This window comes from Lolium perenne, chromosome 2 (genome assembly GCF_019359855.2).
Source record: "Lolium perenne isolate Kyuss_39 chromosome 2, Kyuss_2.0, whole genome shotgun sequence".
Classification (NCBI taxonomy): domain Eukaryota; kingdom Viridiplantae; phylum Streptophyta; class Magnoliopsida; order Poales; family Poaceae; genus Lolium; species Lolium perenne.
Genome location: NC_067245.2, coordinates 1865492 through 1883774, shown reverse-complemented (window position 1 = coordinate 1883774; position 18283 = coordinate 1865492). Strand labels below are relative to the sequence as shown.

The following is an 18283-nucleotide window of genomic DNA, read 5'->3' as shown; positions in this document are numbered from 1 at the left end:
ATCCGTTTCTAGGGTTGGCAACGGATCTGCTCCATACCGGAGAATGGCTTCTCATCTCATCCTCATTTAGTAAGTGGGGAGATTTTTGTCATATCCATCCACATCATGTTTAGGACGGGGATCGGGTTCTTCATTAGAAAGGCAAATTCAAATGATTTTCTTATAAAATTTTGATCTTAAATGTTTTATACACATAAAGACGGACCCCGTTACCATCCCTATTGGCCATCCATCGACCATCCCGATCGGACGGCTGGCACAGCTCCAGAGAGTTTTCCGTTGGATTCCTTTCCCCCAAATCAACGCCAAATCCCTTCTCTTCCCCGAATCGAATCATTCCAACCTCCCTCCCTCCCTCCTCCGCCCCACCTCGCCGGCGTCCTCCGCTGCCTCCCTCGGGCCACCCACCGTAGCTCGCTCGCTCGCTCGCTCGCGCGCGCGTCTTCGGTCCAGTACGGGAGCAGGCGAGAGGGAACTTCTCAACGGCCGGACCGGCGGCACCCACACACCTCCGATCTCGGGTGAGTCTTCCTTCCTTCCGAGGCGCTGTGCTCATGGTGGGCTCTATTCCCCCCGAATTTGAACCCCCCCTGGCTCGCGACCGATTTGCCCGTGCTCCTGCTGGTACTAGTAGGGATTGGGGTTATGGGGAAAAGAGTAGAAATTGCGGAGGTCTTTGCTTGCTTGCATCCTTTTGAGTGTGTAATATCTCGTACGAGCTGCTGATCCCTTGGGCGAACCGAGGACCTAGCCTCCCAGCATCCATCCGTCCCCCCTGGTTCTATTAGACGCCAAAGCAACCTGATAAAATTTGCCTTTTTTTTTGTTAGGTTTTACTGTGTGAACACAATTTGCTAGTATCTCTCTCCAAGCGCCAGTCGACATTACTAGTACCTAGCTTTATTTATTTCCCTAGAACTGGACCCTTCAATTCTCAGCTGCTAATGGAACAAGTAAATGTTTCCATTACGAAAGTTCTCTTATTGAAGCGCCACGTGATCGTTGTAAGCGTCCAGTTTGGTAGTAAATAATTAAGACCCTGGTGTTTCCCCCCTATGATTACCCGAATTGATTGCTTGTGAATCTGAACGACCTACTACTATTTTGGGTGGTAGCTGACATTTGATCACCCCACTTAATTGTTTGTGAATGTGAACGAGATATCATAGCGTATCTGATATAAGGGACATGGGATGAGATGATGGGGTATGATATCATCAGCTCATTTTAAAAAGATGGGATTTTACCTCTCATATCCATTTTATGGTTCAATCATTCATGATTTAATCCCCTGGGAACTAGGAAGGTTTTCTTAAAGCGCCATGCGATCCATGTCAGCATTAAATTAGCAATGCAATCATTACAATCAGCCTTTCTATTTGTCCTATTTGATGTTTGTGAATGTGCTTCCTTTTTAGGCGGTAGCTGCCGTGAGGGATTTGGGTGTGAGTCGATGAGATATGAAATGATCAGTCCAGTTCATAAAAGACCGGATTTTCCTGCCTATCTTGATTTTTTTACTTGATCGTTTATGAGATAGTCTGTTTCCGTGTATTGGCCTAATTGTTTGTGGATGCAAACCATTTTCGGTCACCGAGCAGAGGTAATTATATGAAAATGGGGATTTCACACTTATATCACACTTTAGTTTATCAATACTAGTGGTAATTCACTGCGCGTGCAGCACTGATGTTTCGAGAAAAGTAATTTAATGTTATGCTTAGTTTGGGAATATCATGAAAAGATCTTCAATTCAAGAGAAAAGGTCATGACAGGACCGAAGACCTCACATGTTACAGTAGTACTGTACTTGGTCCTTCTGTGCTGCTTTTCATATCATTAGCATATAATATAAAGGATAGCTCAGCTTGGGTAATCTTTTTGCTGAGGTTATGATTCTGTTATGCTAGATGCCTAGATTTAAGCTGCTATGCTCTATACTTGAAATCAGACAACATAGCATTTCAACATAAATGAAGACTAGAAAACTCACTGTTCAGTGTTAACAAGATTACTATGATTAGTTTTGCGTAGTTTACTGCTGTCTACACTATGTACATATAAACCTGGCTGCTCCATTTGATAAGATTTATTTGGTCAGTTTGATTAGATTTTATACTTATTACCATACTGTATTTGAAACACTTATGGTTCAGTAACACTAAGGTGGTATCATACTGCCTTACTGTATTTGAAGATCTTTTGTGTCATCATAATTTGTAGCTAGCTACTAACAATGGACTGTACAAATGTTAACCGGTAAAGCTTGATTTTAATTTGCAACATCATTATTGAATAGACTCATTACTCAGTAACTAATGAGCCATCATTTCAAAGGCTAGTCCTGCGGAGGTGTTCATTCGTTGCCTTTTCAGTTAACATGTTTTCTGTTGTCATTTTGGACATGCTATTTGTGTCTAAATGAACTGATACGTGAATTAAATGAATGTCTGGAATATTTTTAGGTCGAAGCGATGTAATAGTTTAACAAGATTGTTTGCATAATGCAGATTAGTGTTTCCATAGTTACAAAGAGATATACTTAGATTTTTGATGATTTAACAACAATTCCTGCATAATGCTGTTTTTGTTAGGTTTTTATTGTATAGATACATTTCACTATCTCTTCAAGTGCCAAATAGACATTACTACCAGCTTTGTTTACTTTTATGCCTGGTACCCTAGAATTGAGCTAATTGAATTATCAGCTGCTAATGGAGATAAGTAAATGAGGGAAGTTAGGTTAACCTCAGATTTAGTCCCTTGCAAAATGCAAACTAGGAAGTATTTGTTGAAGTCCCTTACCATGTGATACATGCCAGAGTCAAATTAGCTATTCAACTGTTACAATCATCCTTGGTGTTTGCCGGCCTTTACTTAATTGCTTGTGAATGTGAACGAGACTGCCATTTTTGGGGTGGTAGCTTTCATAAGGGAGATGGGATGAGTCTATGTGGTATGATATGATATTATCAGTTAAGTTAAAAAAAGACGGTATTTTCCTGGCCATCTCCATTTTATTGTTCAATCATTATATGATATAGTCTGCTTCTGTGGGCTGACCTAATTGTTTCTGGTTGTGAACATGGGCCATTTTTGGTAGCACCTGCCCTAGGTAATTAAATAAAGATGGTGATTTCACACTTACACAGCTGCTTGGTCTGTGATTTATAGTGGAGGTGATTCGTTGTGCGTACAGTATTGATGTTTCAAGAAAAGTAATTTCTTGTTATGCCTGGCTTGGGAATATCAAGAAATTATCTTAAATTCAAGAGAATAGATCATGAGTTTTCTTAAAGCACTATGTGTTCCATGTCAGCGTCGAATTAGCTATTTAATCATTAAAATCTTCCTTGGTGTTTCCCTCCTTTGATGATTGTTTGTGAATGTGCATGAGCTGCAAATTTTTTTGTGGTAGCTGCCACAAGGGATATGGGATGAGTCGATGGGATATGATCAAATCATTCCAGTTCAAAGAAAAGATGGAACTTTCCCGCCTCCTATCCCCATTTTGTCATTCAACAGTTATGCAATAATCTGATTTTATGTTTTGACCTAATTGGTTGTAGACGTGAATCTATGCGATTGTTCGTAGCACTTGTCGTAGGTAATTAGATGAAAATGGGGATTCCCACTAGGTCTGTGATTTATAGTGGACGTAATTAATTGTGCATACATCATTGATGTCTCAAGAAAAGTAAAATAATGTTTTGCTTAGTATGGGAATATCATGAAAGTACCTTCAATTGAAGAGAAGAAATCATGAGAAGACTGGAGACCTAAAATTTCTAGTACTACCGCATTTGGTCCTTCTTTTGCCGTTTTGCTATTGTTCTGAAATAAAGGACAACTCAGCTTATGGGCAAAAATTAATGAAGTTATATGCTGGCTTATAACCTCGTATGCTTTATACTTGAAACTCATACAATATGAAATTTCAACATAAAAAAATATGACATTTCTATGTTATTAAAATCACAATGATTAATTTTACATAGTTTACTGCAGTCTGCACTAGATTTATAAATGTGGTTTTTTCATTTTTCATTAGATATAATATTTATTATATTAGTTATTTTATTAGACGTAATACCAATACTTAGATCTGTCTGATTTTGTTTTTACTTAATAGAAGTCAATATTCTCTAGTTTTCTTATGCGAAAAAGATTGATCTATTATGTTGCTTGAAATGAAGTAAAACTATATTTGTATACGGACAGTATCTTATAAAACATGTGAACTAGATTCTAGCTGGAGTTGTTTGTATCCTTTTGGCTTTTGGTTAATTTCTAAACAATGTGATTGCATTATCATGCGCGTTTGGAAGTCAAACTACGTAAGGTCTGACCAATAGTTAGTCTGCCTCTACGGTGCTGCCATACTACCATAGGATCTGTATTTGCAAGTACATTTGTGTGATCATGATTTGTAGCTTCTAATATTTTTTTATAAATAATAATATTCAAAGTTTTTTTTTAAATTTGTAACACCTGATTGAAACTGCATGTGCAGTGACTAATGATCTGTTGTTTCAAAGGTTGTCCAATGGGGATGATCATGCATCACATTTTCAGTTTGCTTTGTCATTCATCTTCGAAGGAGCTGATAAGTGAATATACACTAAGCATTAAAACATGAGTGTCCGGAATTTTTAGTTTGTAGCGATCTGCTGATTCAAGAAGAGTTCTTGCCGAATGCCAGTTACTATAGCACCAGAAACATTTCTTCTTTTTATATTTTTTGCTGGTCAAAATTGTTTCTTCCGCTAATCATTGTTAACCCTAGTCCAATGCACATCTACTTGGCTGAGAAGCAAAATGTGCATTTAGACGTTTGGCCCAGACCAAAGTGAATTTGTCATGTTCGCTGACCTTTCTACAGCAATCAGGGGCGCTTGAAAACAGCAATCATTGACCTGTTCTAAATCCAACTACTGTTTCTTCAAAAAAAAAAAAACCCAGACTACTGTTCTACTACTCATTATTTGTACTTACCAGCCTCCTATGTTGGTCATGAGACTTTCTCTGTTACTATAATCTGGAACTTGGATGGCTTTGAAGGGATCTTATTTGGGTAAAGCGGTGCATGATTTAGCTTTTTTCCTTTTTTTTTCAAGAAAACGCAAAGAAGCCTTTGTGTATCATTTCATTGAACAGAGAGAAGTTCTGTTACAGTCCTCCTAGGAGGTTATACATGCGAACTAACAGATACATCAATGCACATCCCAGATGGATGGCAGCACGACCCTGAGACCAGAGGCGCCAGCCCGAGCCCAGAGCACAGCATCCTCCTTGATCCTAGCGAGGAGGTTGAGGGCTGAGCGTGGCGTTCCTCTGTTTCCAGAGCATCCAAGGGATCAGGAGCGGCGCGGAGGCGAGACCTTTGCACATGGGTTTGGGGGTGGCGAACTTGGTTGACGTGGACCATTCCAGCAGCGAGGTTGCACTGTCGGGAGGCTGGCAGGGAAGCCGCAGCCAAACCAGGGTCTCGTACCATATCTGACGCGGGAAGGGGTAGGACGTGAGCAGGTGTGCCATCTTCTCGAAGTCCTGGTCGCACAGGAGGCAACGAGGATGATGATGCAGGCCGCTGTGCTGCAGGAGAGTTGCTTTTTTTTTCTTAGGATTTTTTTACTGCTACATTACTAGTGGCTGTTAATTTAGTCGCCATTTTAAACCATGGGATTATTTAGTCAGATTCGGAAGATAGCTGTAGAAGATCTAGTGGTTTGTTTTATTAGTTCACTACCAGTGTCAAACATTTACGGAAATTATTGCTATAAAAATTTTAGTTCTTTTCTTAAAGAGCAGACTTTTCCCATTAGCTCTGCTGGAGTGCAGGGTCTTCCTTTGGTCTGCCCTCGAGCATCTCTGCTGGAACCCTGATTGCTTAGAGGGCCACAGCCTCCCTAGGCACTTTACCTTCTCACTTTGCTCACAAGGCCAGAGTCAGCCAAGAATCTACTGATGCGCTACCCATGGATATGGCAGGTCTGGGTGCTCCCCGTACAGTAGAGTAAGCACATTTGCAGTATCGCTTCGACAGATGAGTCTCCGCTGAACTGGTGGATAGCAAGATGCAAGCAAATTCCTTTCAAATAAATAGTAGAGCATTGTTCTATATAACGATCCAGCGTTTTCTCACGTTCTTTTCAAACATGAAGGTCCAGCCGAAATGCCTGTTTTGATTTGGTAAAGCTGCAATAAACTAGAGACAAAGGTCTAAACTCCGAACCACAGATGCTACATCACTGAACAATAACACTGAACTGTTATTCTTTTCCTGCTATTTTTTGAACATTTGTTTCTTTTGCTATGCTGGAATCTTAGTTTACTCTGTTTTTTCCCCTTCTCCTTGTTTTGGTTTCCTTTTATTTCTGCTGGGTTTTATATCTAGCCTACCCCAACTTGCTTGGAAAAAAGGCTTTGATTGTTGTTGTTGTTTCTTTTGCTAATTATCTTTTTGTGGTCCATGTTCATCTTACTGATGGAAAGCATTTTATGTATTGCAGGTTCTATCAACATTGATGATTATAATGTAGAAAATTCTTGGAGGAGCCATGCCATCCAGTGACAAGCAATTAGCATTCTCGGTGAAAATAGCATCATCGCCTGAGCTGCTAAACAGAGGTACAACCGTCGTAAATATGTCTCAAGGCACTTCTCTGCTGCCAAAGGATAAAGGTCCTGCTGAAGATTCAGTAAAGGTTGTGGGTACAAAACGGCTGCATACTGATGCTCCTTCAGGCCCTGTTTATCATAATGTTTATGTACGACGAAAAGTGGAGTCTGAACATAGTAAAGTTAGCTCCTCTCAGGAGTTGAAGGGTAATGGAAGAGACAAAACAAAAGAGCAGCAGGACCTGAAAAATGTGGAAAACAAACATAGTAAAGATAATTCTACTCAAGAGTTGAAGGGTAAAGGAATAGAGAAAATAAAAGAGCAGAAGGAACAGCTAAATAAGGAAACTGAACATAGTACAATGAACTCTTCTCAAGAGTTAAAGGATAATGGAAGCGAGAAACCGCAAGAGCAAGAAGAACAGCAGGTGCAACATGATCAGGCCAGTAAGCCAGAAATGCCACCCCCTACTGCTGAATCTGGAATAAAAGAGCTGGAGGAGCAGCAAAATATGGAAACTGAACATAGTAAAATAAACTCTTCTCAAGAGTTGAAGGATAATGGAAGCGAGAAATGGCGAGAGCAAGAAGAACATCAGGTGCAACATGATCAGGCCAGTAAGCCAGAAATGCCACCCCCTACTACTGAATCTGGAATAAATGAGTTGGAGGAACAGCAAATGGTGCAACATGACCAGGTCAATAAGCCGGAAGTGCCACCTCTAATTGCTGAATCTGGAATAAAGGACGAGGGACAACAAAAGGTGCAACATGATCAGATCAATCAGCCAGAAGTGGCACTGGAAGTGCAACCTTTAATTGCTGAATCTGGAATAAAAGAGGAGGGGTGGCAAAAGGTGCAACATGACCAGGTCAATCAGCCAGAAGTGGCACCTCCTATTGTTGAATCTGGAATAAAAGAGGAGGAACTGCAAACAGTGCAACATGATCAGGTCAATAAGCCAGAAGTGGCACCTGCTATTGCTGAAGCTGGAACAAAAGAGGAGGAGCTAAAGGTGCTTAATGATCAGGTCAATACGCCACAAGTGGGACCTTCTGTTGCTGATTCTGGGGGTTTAGTGCCATCTGAAATGGCGCCTCCCATTGCCAAATTTGTAGGACTAGTACCATCTGAATCTCCTGAAAAAGCAAATGCTATACTTGAGGAATATGAGCCTGATGTTGCTTCTGCTAATGAGCCACCGGCTACTCCTGGTACAGCCGTTCAAGGTGATATCCATAGCTCAAGCAACCAAAATTCGTACTGGAGCGAGAGATATAATCGATTGCAGACATACTTGGAGAACTGTGATCGGTCATCCCAGGAGGGTTACATGCGAAGTAAGACATTTTTCTGGCACCATAGTTTACTTGTACATTGCATTTTCCCACTCACATTATTGACTTGGTCCCCTGATTATAGTGCTTAGATCGCTCTCAGCGACTGGTCGAAGCATGCATGCAATTGAGCTGGAGAAAAGGGCAATACACCTCCTAGTGGCGGAAGGTGATACACCACTTGCCATGTTTTGCTTTTATTGGACTGTTTCTCATGTTGCATATTTCTGCCACAAAATTTAAATTGCTTGATATGGTGGTAACTTTGTTGCTATCTGTAGCATCTGATGCACTGTAGATCATTCATTCTTTGTCTATTGCAGTGCAGTGTGCACACTGTATTGCCTAACCTAACACCTCATTATGGCCTATGCTAAGCACAAAATATAATGACAACTCTGAAATTACAGTATTAGTATGTCAATAACCAGAACTAAGGGTTTTCACAAGTGCCAGAGCTACGATGTAAGATGTATCTAATGTCCTTGCATGCCAACTAGGTAGCCGTTTGATCCATCATTTGAACATTGAGCTGATGCGCAATCGCTCTGCTGAAAAACATGCCTTCACTTTGATTCGCATATATGTAGTTTCCTGGAATCTCAGTGCCACAAATTACAGTATTAGTGTGTCAGCAGTCAGCACTAAGGGTTTTCTACAAGCTGCAAAACTTGAATAAGCATATGCGGAGTGCACTTTACTGCAATCTCAATGCTAGAATTCTCGAGTGATATCCAGTGTGAATCTATTTGGCATGCATTTGCCATCTAAATATCATCTTTGTTGTGGCCCACTTTGTCATATATTTACCATAGCGAAATTTTGTTATCGAGTCCATTTCAAGAAGTCACATCGTGTGTCATGCACTAACACTATGTCGCAGGTAAGGAGCTACACCGGATGAAGGCTTTGAATGTTCTGGGGAAATCTCCTCCAAATGGTTCGTCAAAGCAGCGGTAGTGCCAGGAATGAGACGCCCGGAGAAAAAACTGTAGAGCTGAAAAGGGACTTGCTCATGTATAAATTGCAGAAAGGACATGTTCTGCTCCTGTAATAACTCTTTTTCTGTTAAAGGGCCATCCATTGCCATGCAGTTCATTTTTCCTCTCTCCTTTTGCTCTTGCATACTCGCTCGCCCTTGTGCTCTGGGTTTGTTGTAATATGATGTAGTTATAAGAGTAACTCGTCAAGGTCTAACTGTTTATACCCTTTCATGTCATTTTTTTTTGTAGATATTTCCTGGTATTGATATTTGTTTTAAATTTAAATAAAACCAAGACAAGAATTATGGAACGTAGGAAATAACTTTGTTTTGCATTACTTTTGGTTGGAATTGACATGCATGATATCATTGTTAATTTCTACTTGTCAGCCTGGCCCGTAAGCGTGTGATCACGGGCTGAATGGGAGTGAACTCAACTTTATGCACATAACTGAATTTTTGGACCAGCTGTGTTTTTTTTTTTTGCTTGAATATAACTTGCACGTCTACAGCCATAACTGCAGTTATATTGGAGTTTATTTTTCTTGTGCTAAAAAAACTTGGTTTGATTGGATTTTCTGACAAGAGCATCAATGCATGACTGAGTTTGCCATTTCCTGGGAAATGTTTCTGCAATCTAGAAAATGACATGCACCAATAAATGATGTCACCATGGGTCCATGACACCATGCACTCTTGACCTAGCTACATATTTAGGCAGCAAGATAAGGCTATGTCTTGTGGTCACATGGGCTGATGGGCCGGACAAGGATGAAAGCCACACACCGACACATAAACAGCCTGACATTTCATTTCACTTCATGGATCACGCAAGTCATGGATCTGTGTTTTTCTTGCGGTTATTAGCCATCTTGAATTTACCATACAAAATGGTGGAAAGCAACCTCGTTGATCATGACCGAGGTGCACGGAAACTCTCAGACCTAGCTCATGGATGCAAAACGTGAGTCAACAACTGGCTAGATCGATGTTTCAAGAAGTCAGCATAATCAGGTGGGGAACATCACCCACCAAGAAATCGAGGGATTGGAATTTATGAAGAAAGTGACAAGATAGTTGACGAAATTATGGGTTAGCTGAATCAGAACTTTTCAGCCCAGATATAATCTAAAAATATGCTTGTATGTACGTATAACGTTAATGGCTACAACATAATTTTCATGAATTATTTCACAAGTTGTGCAGTACTACTATCTAGCAAGAATATGATGTTTTTTTTTTTTTTTGAAACGGGGCAAAAGTTTTGCCTTTCATTGATATAGGAGAAAAGAGTTGGCCAGTTTATGAGGAAAACTGGCCGAAAAACCGTACAACACGACACCACACACCAGCCCCGAGGCTGCGCTCCACACGGGTCGACGACCAACCAGGTCGACACCACACCTCAACGCAACAGGCGGAGGCGAAAGACCGGAGCCACCGCTCCAACTACCACGCCGGCCCCAAGGCCGCGCCCCGCCTGGCCGAAGACGAACCCGCCTCCACCGAACCACCAAAACACTGCACAAGCCCCTCTGTCCGGTGGACATCCAAAGCGAGGCCCCAAGAGGCAAAGCGACACAACGGCCCACGCCCGATCCCGCGAGGAATCTAGGGTTTCCCCCGGAGAGCCCGGGCGGAGATCATGAGACACCCACTTCGACGACGCCTTCAAAAAGGATGTGGCGCCCACGGGCGTCACCGTCGTCGGTCCTGGCCGGCCGCCAAGACAAAGCTTTCGCCCAGCAAGAGTCTCAAAAACTCGCACCCGCCCAACAAGGACCGGCACTGACCACCACCTGCATCCGCCATATCGCGACCCCCGGAGCAACGCGCCTGTAGCCAACGGAGCACCGTCGAAGAGCACCGCGGGCACCGCCGGAACGCCACATAGAGGGGACGCCGACCAACACCAACGCCGAGCTCGAAGACGAACGCCGAAGCCCGCAGACAAGAGCTCCAAGATCCGGCCGCCGCGCCGCCCACGCGGCCACCGCAGCCGCCGCACCGCCGAGGATTCCGGGGCCGCCGTCCCGTCGCGCTCCTCACCCAGCTCCTCCTCTAGGCACACCACCACCATCGAGCGCCACCGCCCCTGGCCTGCATCCACGGCTCACCGCGACGCCAAGCAGACCCGCCGCGGACGTCCCGCAGCAACCTCGCCGCCAAAGCAGTCCTCTTGCAGCAACATCGTGGCCAACCCAAGGCCGCCGCCGCGAAGCCCTCCCGGCCCAGGGCCAGGCCAGCACCACGCCGCCACCGCGCCCGTGGCCCGCACGGCCCTAGCAGACCCAGATCGGGGCCCGCCCATGGCGCCGGCTCACCGCAAGAATATGATGTAGATGTGTATGGCGATGCTTAGCATTGAAACTACAAAGATATCCAGCTATCTGGGTGTTTGTATTTCCAAGAAAATGACCAAATCAAGAATCCCAGAGTTGTTTTGTCGAATAGTGCCAACACATATATTTTTCAGAAATATCACAAGTGACTATGGAAGATAGCAACAGTACGTTGCGTGATAGCTAGGGACCTCCCAGCAATCAGTAGCAAGCTACTGGTTTTTGTACAAACATCGACTTAACTACAAGAGAACCAAATCCGGCAGCAATGGCTATATATGTGATGCATCTCCAGTATTTCATGACGATTCATATTCAGCCATATAAATGGGTACGTATGGTAACTATATATAGACCACACAAACATGAGCCACTTTCGAAAAAGAAAGCATGGATGCATGTATTAAGCACATACTAGTTTGTGGACGTGACATGACACGTTCTCTCCACATGTATTTTCCATGGTGCAAGGCCTAACTTGCACGGATCCAGTCTCGGTAACGTTTCAACATGATCGATAGGCTGGGGAGGGGAAGTCCATCGCATGTTACCCACCAGTTCTGTGCACATGCAAGGATTGCAATGCATGTTTGCATGGTCCATCACAATCACACATATTGGTTCACATGGGGTACATGCATGAACAAATTACATACAGCTAAACTTTTGTTGGATAATTTGCACGTGGCAATCCATCGGGTGAATAATTTTCCACATAACTTCTATATTGTTGAAGAAAAATAAATATTTCTACGAACAATTACACTGCTCGACCACCCTAACATAGTAAGCTGCATCCAGTGGCGGAGCCACCTCCCGGCCCAGCCGCCCGGGCTCAGGCTAGGAATTTCACGTAACGTGTAGCAAAACTTGATAGCTTCACCGATGCTTTTCATGCGCAAATGCTACTTAGCTTGTTGTCTTTGCATTTTTTCCAGGGTCGGCTAGCTTCGCCACTGCGAAACTGTGAACTTCACCTTAAGACCCCCCCGCCACCCGCACACACACACCACCACCACCACCATATTAACAAAATGCGGGTGGTGACTGGCCATGGTTCTGTCGTCGTGGCGAACGAGCAGATGCCATAGGATGGCTTAGATTGGGGCCGAATGGACGCTAGAGGATTCGGGGGAGGGTTTGTGACTAGATGGGATGAACTTCTGGATGCTTTCCTCAAGAACACAACCAAAGGCCGGTATGCAAGAAGAGAGACAAGAGGAAGAACTCTTCACTAGATCGCTTGCTTCATTGATCTCAACATGGTTACAATTGCCTGAATACAAGTTCTATCGTCTAATCTCCTCTGTGGACACGCGCCTATATGAGGCAGTACCCCCTCTCCTTATATAGGGGAGAGGGTGGCTTACAGAACAAGAAACCCTAATGGCATCTTTGACTGGACAAACTACTTTACAAAGCTACTTTAATCACAGATGACGCCGGAGTCTTCTTTAATCAGGGACGCTGACGTCCTCCGGCTTCTTTCAGCGTCATCTCTCTCTTTGGCGCCAGGGCTCTGTTAAAAGCCGCTTTGATTAGCTCATCCTGGTCTTCTTGCTCGAAGAGAATCTTTGACCGATCTGCCGACAGGCCCTTCTCTCCGGTATCTTCTTTACCGGGTTCCGGCATACCCCCTTGGGGATACCGGCTCAGCTTCACTTAGCCCAAACTCCTACCTTTGTTTCCGGTAAGAATATTAAACCGGTATCTCGATGGCTCAAACCATCCGGTTTGGCATGCCTTTGGCATACCGGGGGTTATCCCCCCAACATTAGTCCCCGAAGCTGGTATAGTCTGGCGGATTCTATCCTACAGACCATGCCAGGTTTTCATCTTTTTAGGATACCGGTTTAATCTCTCCGGCTTTGAGCTTGGATCCGGCATCTTTGCCCTTTTTTGTCTTCTCTCTCTTTGCAAGGCATCTCCCGGCATCTCTTTTCTCCGGTATCATTCGCATTTACTCTTTCCTCGGTGAAGTCGAGAATATTTCGGGCCCCGCGCCTGTCAGTGACATGCGCACTGTTAACTGTCGCGCCAGTGTCAGTTGTCACTTCGCTTCGACTCCCGCGCGCTCATTAAATGCACCACTGCGGATCCCACTAGCCACTTTGGATCCTGTGTGTGCCTCCGTGTGGCTTCTCACCTTCTCGCGTGTACTTCCTCGCCACGTGCCGGCCCGTGGTGCGAACCGTCGCGGGCCGCGAGGCGAACCGCCGCGGCCTGGCGGTTCTCGGCCCACCTCCTCTCTTCTTTATAAGGACAACTGCCCTTTCTTCTTCCTCTTCTCGCATTCCCCAACCTTCGCGCATAGTGCTCCTCGCCTCTGCGCCTTCGCCGCTCTTCGTCCGCCGTCGTTTGCTCGAGCTCCGTCGCCAGGCGAACTCACGCCGCGTTTCCGCCGGACCTTGTCGTGCGGAAATCTTCCGCTGCACCTTCGTCGCGCCCGCTGCATTCTTGCTTCTTCGCGTCCTTCTCCGCCTCGCCGTCGACGGTGCTCGTCGGCGACTGTAGGTCCGCTCCTTCACCGGCGAACGTCTTCCCCAGCGACTGCGCCGCTCGAGGTTAGTGCCAATCTCACTTTGCTTGCCATTTGCTTGCTTTCTAGATCTTGGGTCGATGGTGTTCTTATTTCCTCTTTTTCTTTGATTTTCTTCTTACTCGTAGATCTTCGCGCGGGGTTCAAGTGTGGGATTTCTGTTTTTTCGCCTCCCCAACCAATGTCTGGCGAGGAATCTTCCTCTGCTTCTTCTTCTTCCCTCTCCGTTAACCGTCGTAGACAATCTCCCGGCGAATCTACAGCTTCAGATCCGATGGATACCGATTCCGGCAATCAGCAGGGATCCGGTAGCCGTCAAGAGTCCGGTGGCCATCTAGAATCCGGTAGCTTTAGCCAAGCATCCGGTAGCCACTTAGAAACGAGTAGCTCTAGCGATTCATCCGGTGGAGAGCCCTCCCCCATCACTCGTGGAGCCTGGATGGGCTCCAATGTTACTGAATATGAGATCGATTGGTTATACCGGTCCCGCAGGATTCCGGAAGGAGTAACCTGCCGGATTCCCGGTGACGAAATTGAACCGGAGCCCCAGCCGGGTGAACATGTTGTTTTCCTTGCTCATTTTGAGCGTGGCTTCGGCCTTCCTGCCTCTCCTTTTTTCCGGGAGTTCTTAAATTTCTATGAACTCCAACCTCACCACCTTCCTGGCAATGCCATCTTTTACCTTTCCTGCTTCGCCACCTTCATGGAGGCCTACATTGGCATTCGTCCCACTCGTGAGACGTTTGCCCGCTTCTTTGCTCTGCGGATTAATTCCGTTCAGGGCAAGGAAATTCCTAAACCCAAGCCGCCTGTGGAGTGCGGGTCTTGCATCGTCGGCTCCCGCCAAGGGAGCACTTTCTTTAAGTTCGCCGGCCTCGAGTCCTGCCGCGCCTGGCAAGGAACTTTTTTCTATGTGAAGAACAATGGCCGCGCCAATCTCATCGATCTTCCGCCGTTCCAAGTGGGGCCTCCCAGTAGAGCCAATTGGAGCTATAACCCGAAGACGGATCATGCCGAAACCAACCGGGTGGTACGCTTCATGGCCTCTTTGAAGAAGGAGACCAACATCTGCTCGGATGATATCATCCGCACCTTTATTTCGCGCCGGGTGCTTCCTCTGAAGCGCCGTGTGCATAGGATGAGCGAGATGTACGGTCCTGGCGATCCCACCAAGATCACAGGCCGTCCCCTTAGCAAGAAGGATGTCGTCCGCAAGGCTAAGCAGATCTGCCAAACTGCTATGCCGTTTGAATGGGAATGGGGCCTCCTTCCCCTCAGCACTACTAACCCTCCGACCCAAGAAGTAAGAGATTACGCAATTGGGGTTAGTTTTGCCGGTAACTTTTTGCTCTTGTTAACCCTCTTTTTTCGTGTTTCAGGCCAAGGACCGCTTCCCCCTCATCCAAGCAGAGCGGCGTGGGATCTGCGTGAAGCGCGCCCTTGACTCCTTCGACCCAGATCCCTACATTCGTTGGAAGGACCTGAAGATGGGCAAGACTCCGGCTGCGCGCCTTGGCCGGTCTCCACCGAAGCCAACCGGGTCCTCCGATGACCTGTCCATGCTTGAGGTATTTTCTTTTCCGGTTTCTCATACTTCTCCGTTATTGCTTTCTTGCGAATTTTTTCTTAGCTATGTTTAACTTATAGATCCACGAGCACGCGCCGCCCTTGCGCGCTGAGGCCGGCCATGAGTTTGTGGACAAACTCATGGCCCAGGGCCAAAAGAACAAGCTGCCGGCATCTGACGCCGGTTCCAGCCAGGCCCCTCCCTCCAAGCGCTTCCGGACTGAGCCCTTGGGGGAGAAGGAAGTGGGCGTGCGCCGCTATGGGCGCAAGCAGATGCCGACTGCCTCCGGGTAAGTTTCTTACTTTCTTGCCTCTTTTTGCCAAGTTCTTTTTCCGGTTGCTTTTCTCCAGCTAACTTTCTTTCTTTCTCTCAGCCCCGCGCTCAAGCTTGGCTCAAGGCCATCGGGCTCTGAAGGTTCCGCAAGGACCTCAACCCCTCTTCCTCGCTCAAGCCCGGCACCATCTGGTGCCGCTCTTCTCTGCCTCCCTTTCGGGGGGCACAACAAGTTCGGGGCGTGCGGCCCCTTCATCATCAGATCACCGCACGGAGGAGGATCTTTCCTTCCTCCCAGAGAACCAGGATACCGGCGCCAGCAACATCGGCGCCGAGGAAAAAGCTACCGGGCGGGCGGAGCCTTCGGCTCCTCCCGTCCTCGAAAAGAAGACAACTTCCGCGCCGGAAACTTCCGCGCCGGAAGGTTCCAACCCGGGTGACGCGCCTAGCGCTCCCCCTTCTCCACGAACCATTCTAATGCCACCTCCAGATGCTCCTCGCACCAAGCCCTCCAGGGCTGCTCCAACTGCGCCGCCGCCCAAGATCTCCAAGCTCATCAAGGGGAAGGCGACGGCCTCCAGCGCCTTCCGGCGGCCAGCACCCGGTGCTGCACGTCTCCAAGGCCGCCGGGGATACCGCCACGAAGGCCACCGGCCTGCTTGGCCGTATCACCGAGTTCCGAGCGCGGGGGCCGGGACCTGGGGCATCTTCTGCCCTACGCCCAGAAGTGGAACGCCGCAGATATGACTCCGGCGACCCGCGGTTTGGGCAAGGACAGGCTGCCGGCGCCTGACCCTGTTGGGGACCGGTCTTCCGAGGAGCACTTCATGCAGCTTCGCAGCGCCGTGAAGGAGCTTGACAGCGCGTGGTACGATGCCACGAACAATTTGATGGTACGCTTTACTAACTCTTTTCAACTTTTACCGGTTTCCTTGCTTCCGGATTTTTTCTATCTTTTCTTTAGTTTCATGCCGGTTTCTCTCTTGTCTATCTTCCCAGTCCCCGAGTTTTGTGGTGAGAGCGCAGCTTTTAGCACAAAACATTAACTTAAAAACTTAGCGTGAAACCGGCACTGCCAGTCCCCGAGTTTTGGGTTAAGAACTTTGTTCTTAGGGCAAAACTGAGCTTAAAACGCGCGAAACTAGCACTGCCAGTCCCCGAGTTTCGGGTTAAGAACCTTGTTCTTAGCGCAAAACTTAGCTTAAAACGCGCGAAACTAGCACTGCCAGTCCCCGAGTTTCGGGTTAAGAACCTTGTTCTTAGCGCAAAACTTAGCTAACCTCTTTTTCTTGAATAGCTCACGGCTGACGCTCGGAAGGCCCTCTTTGAGGAGCTCCTATGGGAACACCGGGACCTCGCTGAGGCACATGACAAGCGCCAAGGTAATTTTTTGTACCACCGGCATCTTTTTACCGGAAACCTTTTTTCCTTCTAACATTTATAACTTTTGCTTAACAGTGATCCCGGAGGCTTCCATTGAGGCTCTCAAGGAGTAGCTCGCTGCCGCCCAACGTACAATTTTTTCCTTTCTCCTGTTAACTTGGTTTTCTTTTCATCTTTACCAGCACAATCTTGTTAACACCTTCTTTTCTGGGTTGCAGGGGAGAAGGACCAGCTCATCCGGCGGCATCAGGAGGAGCTGAGCGTCCAGAAGACCAGCTACCAGGAGCTCAAGTCCCAGCTCATCCAGCTGGGGCTTGATCATGCTAAGGCCCTCAAAGCTGCCGACACTGATGCAGCGGCCAAGATGAATGAAGCTCTTGAAGATGCCGGCAACGCCAACTCGGTGTTGCTAGCTGAGCTGGAGGAGCTGGCCAAAGCCCAGAAGGCTGCCGAGGGGAAAGCTGCGCGGCTGGAGGAGGAGCAGAAGGAGTGCAACAGGCTAGTGTTGCAAACCGACACACTTGCCTATCGTAAGTCCTTTCCCTTTGCGCTTTCTGACTACTGCACATAAGCCTTTTTTCTTCCGATCACATTTTCTTTTTGGTATCTTTCCTTCCGGTTGTATTTTCTTTCGGATTCCTCTCCTTAGCCTTTTTCTTTCTTTGCACAGGCCTCTTTCCGGATTCTCAGAAGTATGCTGTCAAGAAAGTTGACGAGCGCCGCACTGCCCAGGGCCAAGCGAATCTTGCCGTGCCATGGACCCCCTATGACCATCTGGTCGCGCTGAACGCGCGGGTGTCTCACATGCGCGCCATAGATCGCAACTTATCTGACATTCCTGATGTAGAGGATGTGTCAGATCGCAACTTATCTGACACATGGCCTGGCGAGGAGGTGCCGGATACTTTCTCACTCATCAGCGACCGTCTCAAGGGCGTCGGCAAGAGGATCCGTGAGTGGCAGTGCTCTGCTGCCCGCGCCGGAGCAGACTCTGCCCTCCGCGTTGCTTGCTCCTGGTAACCGGAGCTGAACCTGGATGCCCTCACCGGAGTGCGCGAAGGCGCGGAAACCGATCTGGACCCGATTCTCACCGCTAAGCGGCAGGATCGCGCGTACCATATCGCGGAGTACGCCGACATGCGCACCTTCATCCCTCCCCCTCCTGACGTCAAAGATTATCTCGACGAGGAGGAGGATGAAGCCGAGGAGGAGCCTCTGGGCGACGCTGGTGCTGGCGA

The 18283-nt window shown here is 46.9% G+C and overlaps 1 protein-coding gene across 1 annotated transcript; it reads left to right on the top strand.

The window, feature by feature from the left end:
- Positions 1–329: 329 nt before the first annotated feature.
- On the top strand, positions 330–9156 carry LOC127330910 (uncharacterized). The gene is made up of 4 exons (XM_051356981.2): positions 330–521; positions 6513–7962; positions 8045–8128; positions 8843–9156. Exons 2-4 carry the CDS (start codon positions 6561–6563, stop codon positions 8917–8919), a joined length of 1563 nt encoding a protein of 520 aa, XP_051212941.1. The 5' UTR covers positions 330–521; positions 6513–6560; the 3' UTR covers positions 8920–9156.
- The last annotated feature ends 9127 nt before the right edge of the window (positions 9157–18283 follow it).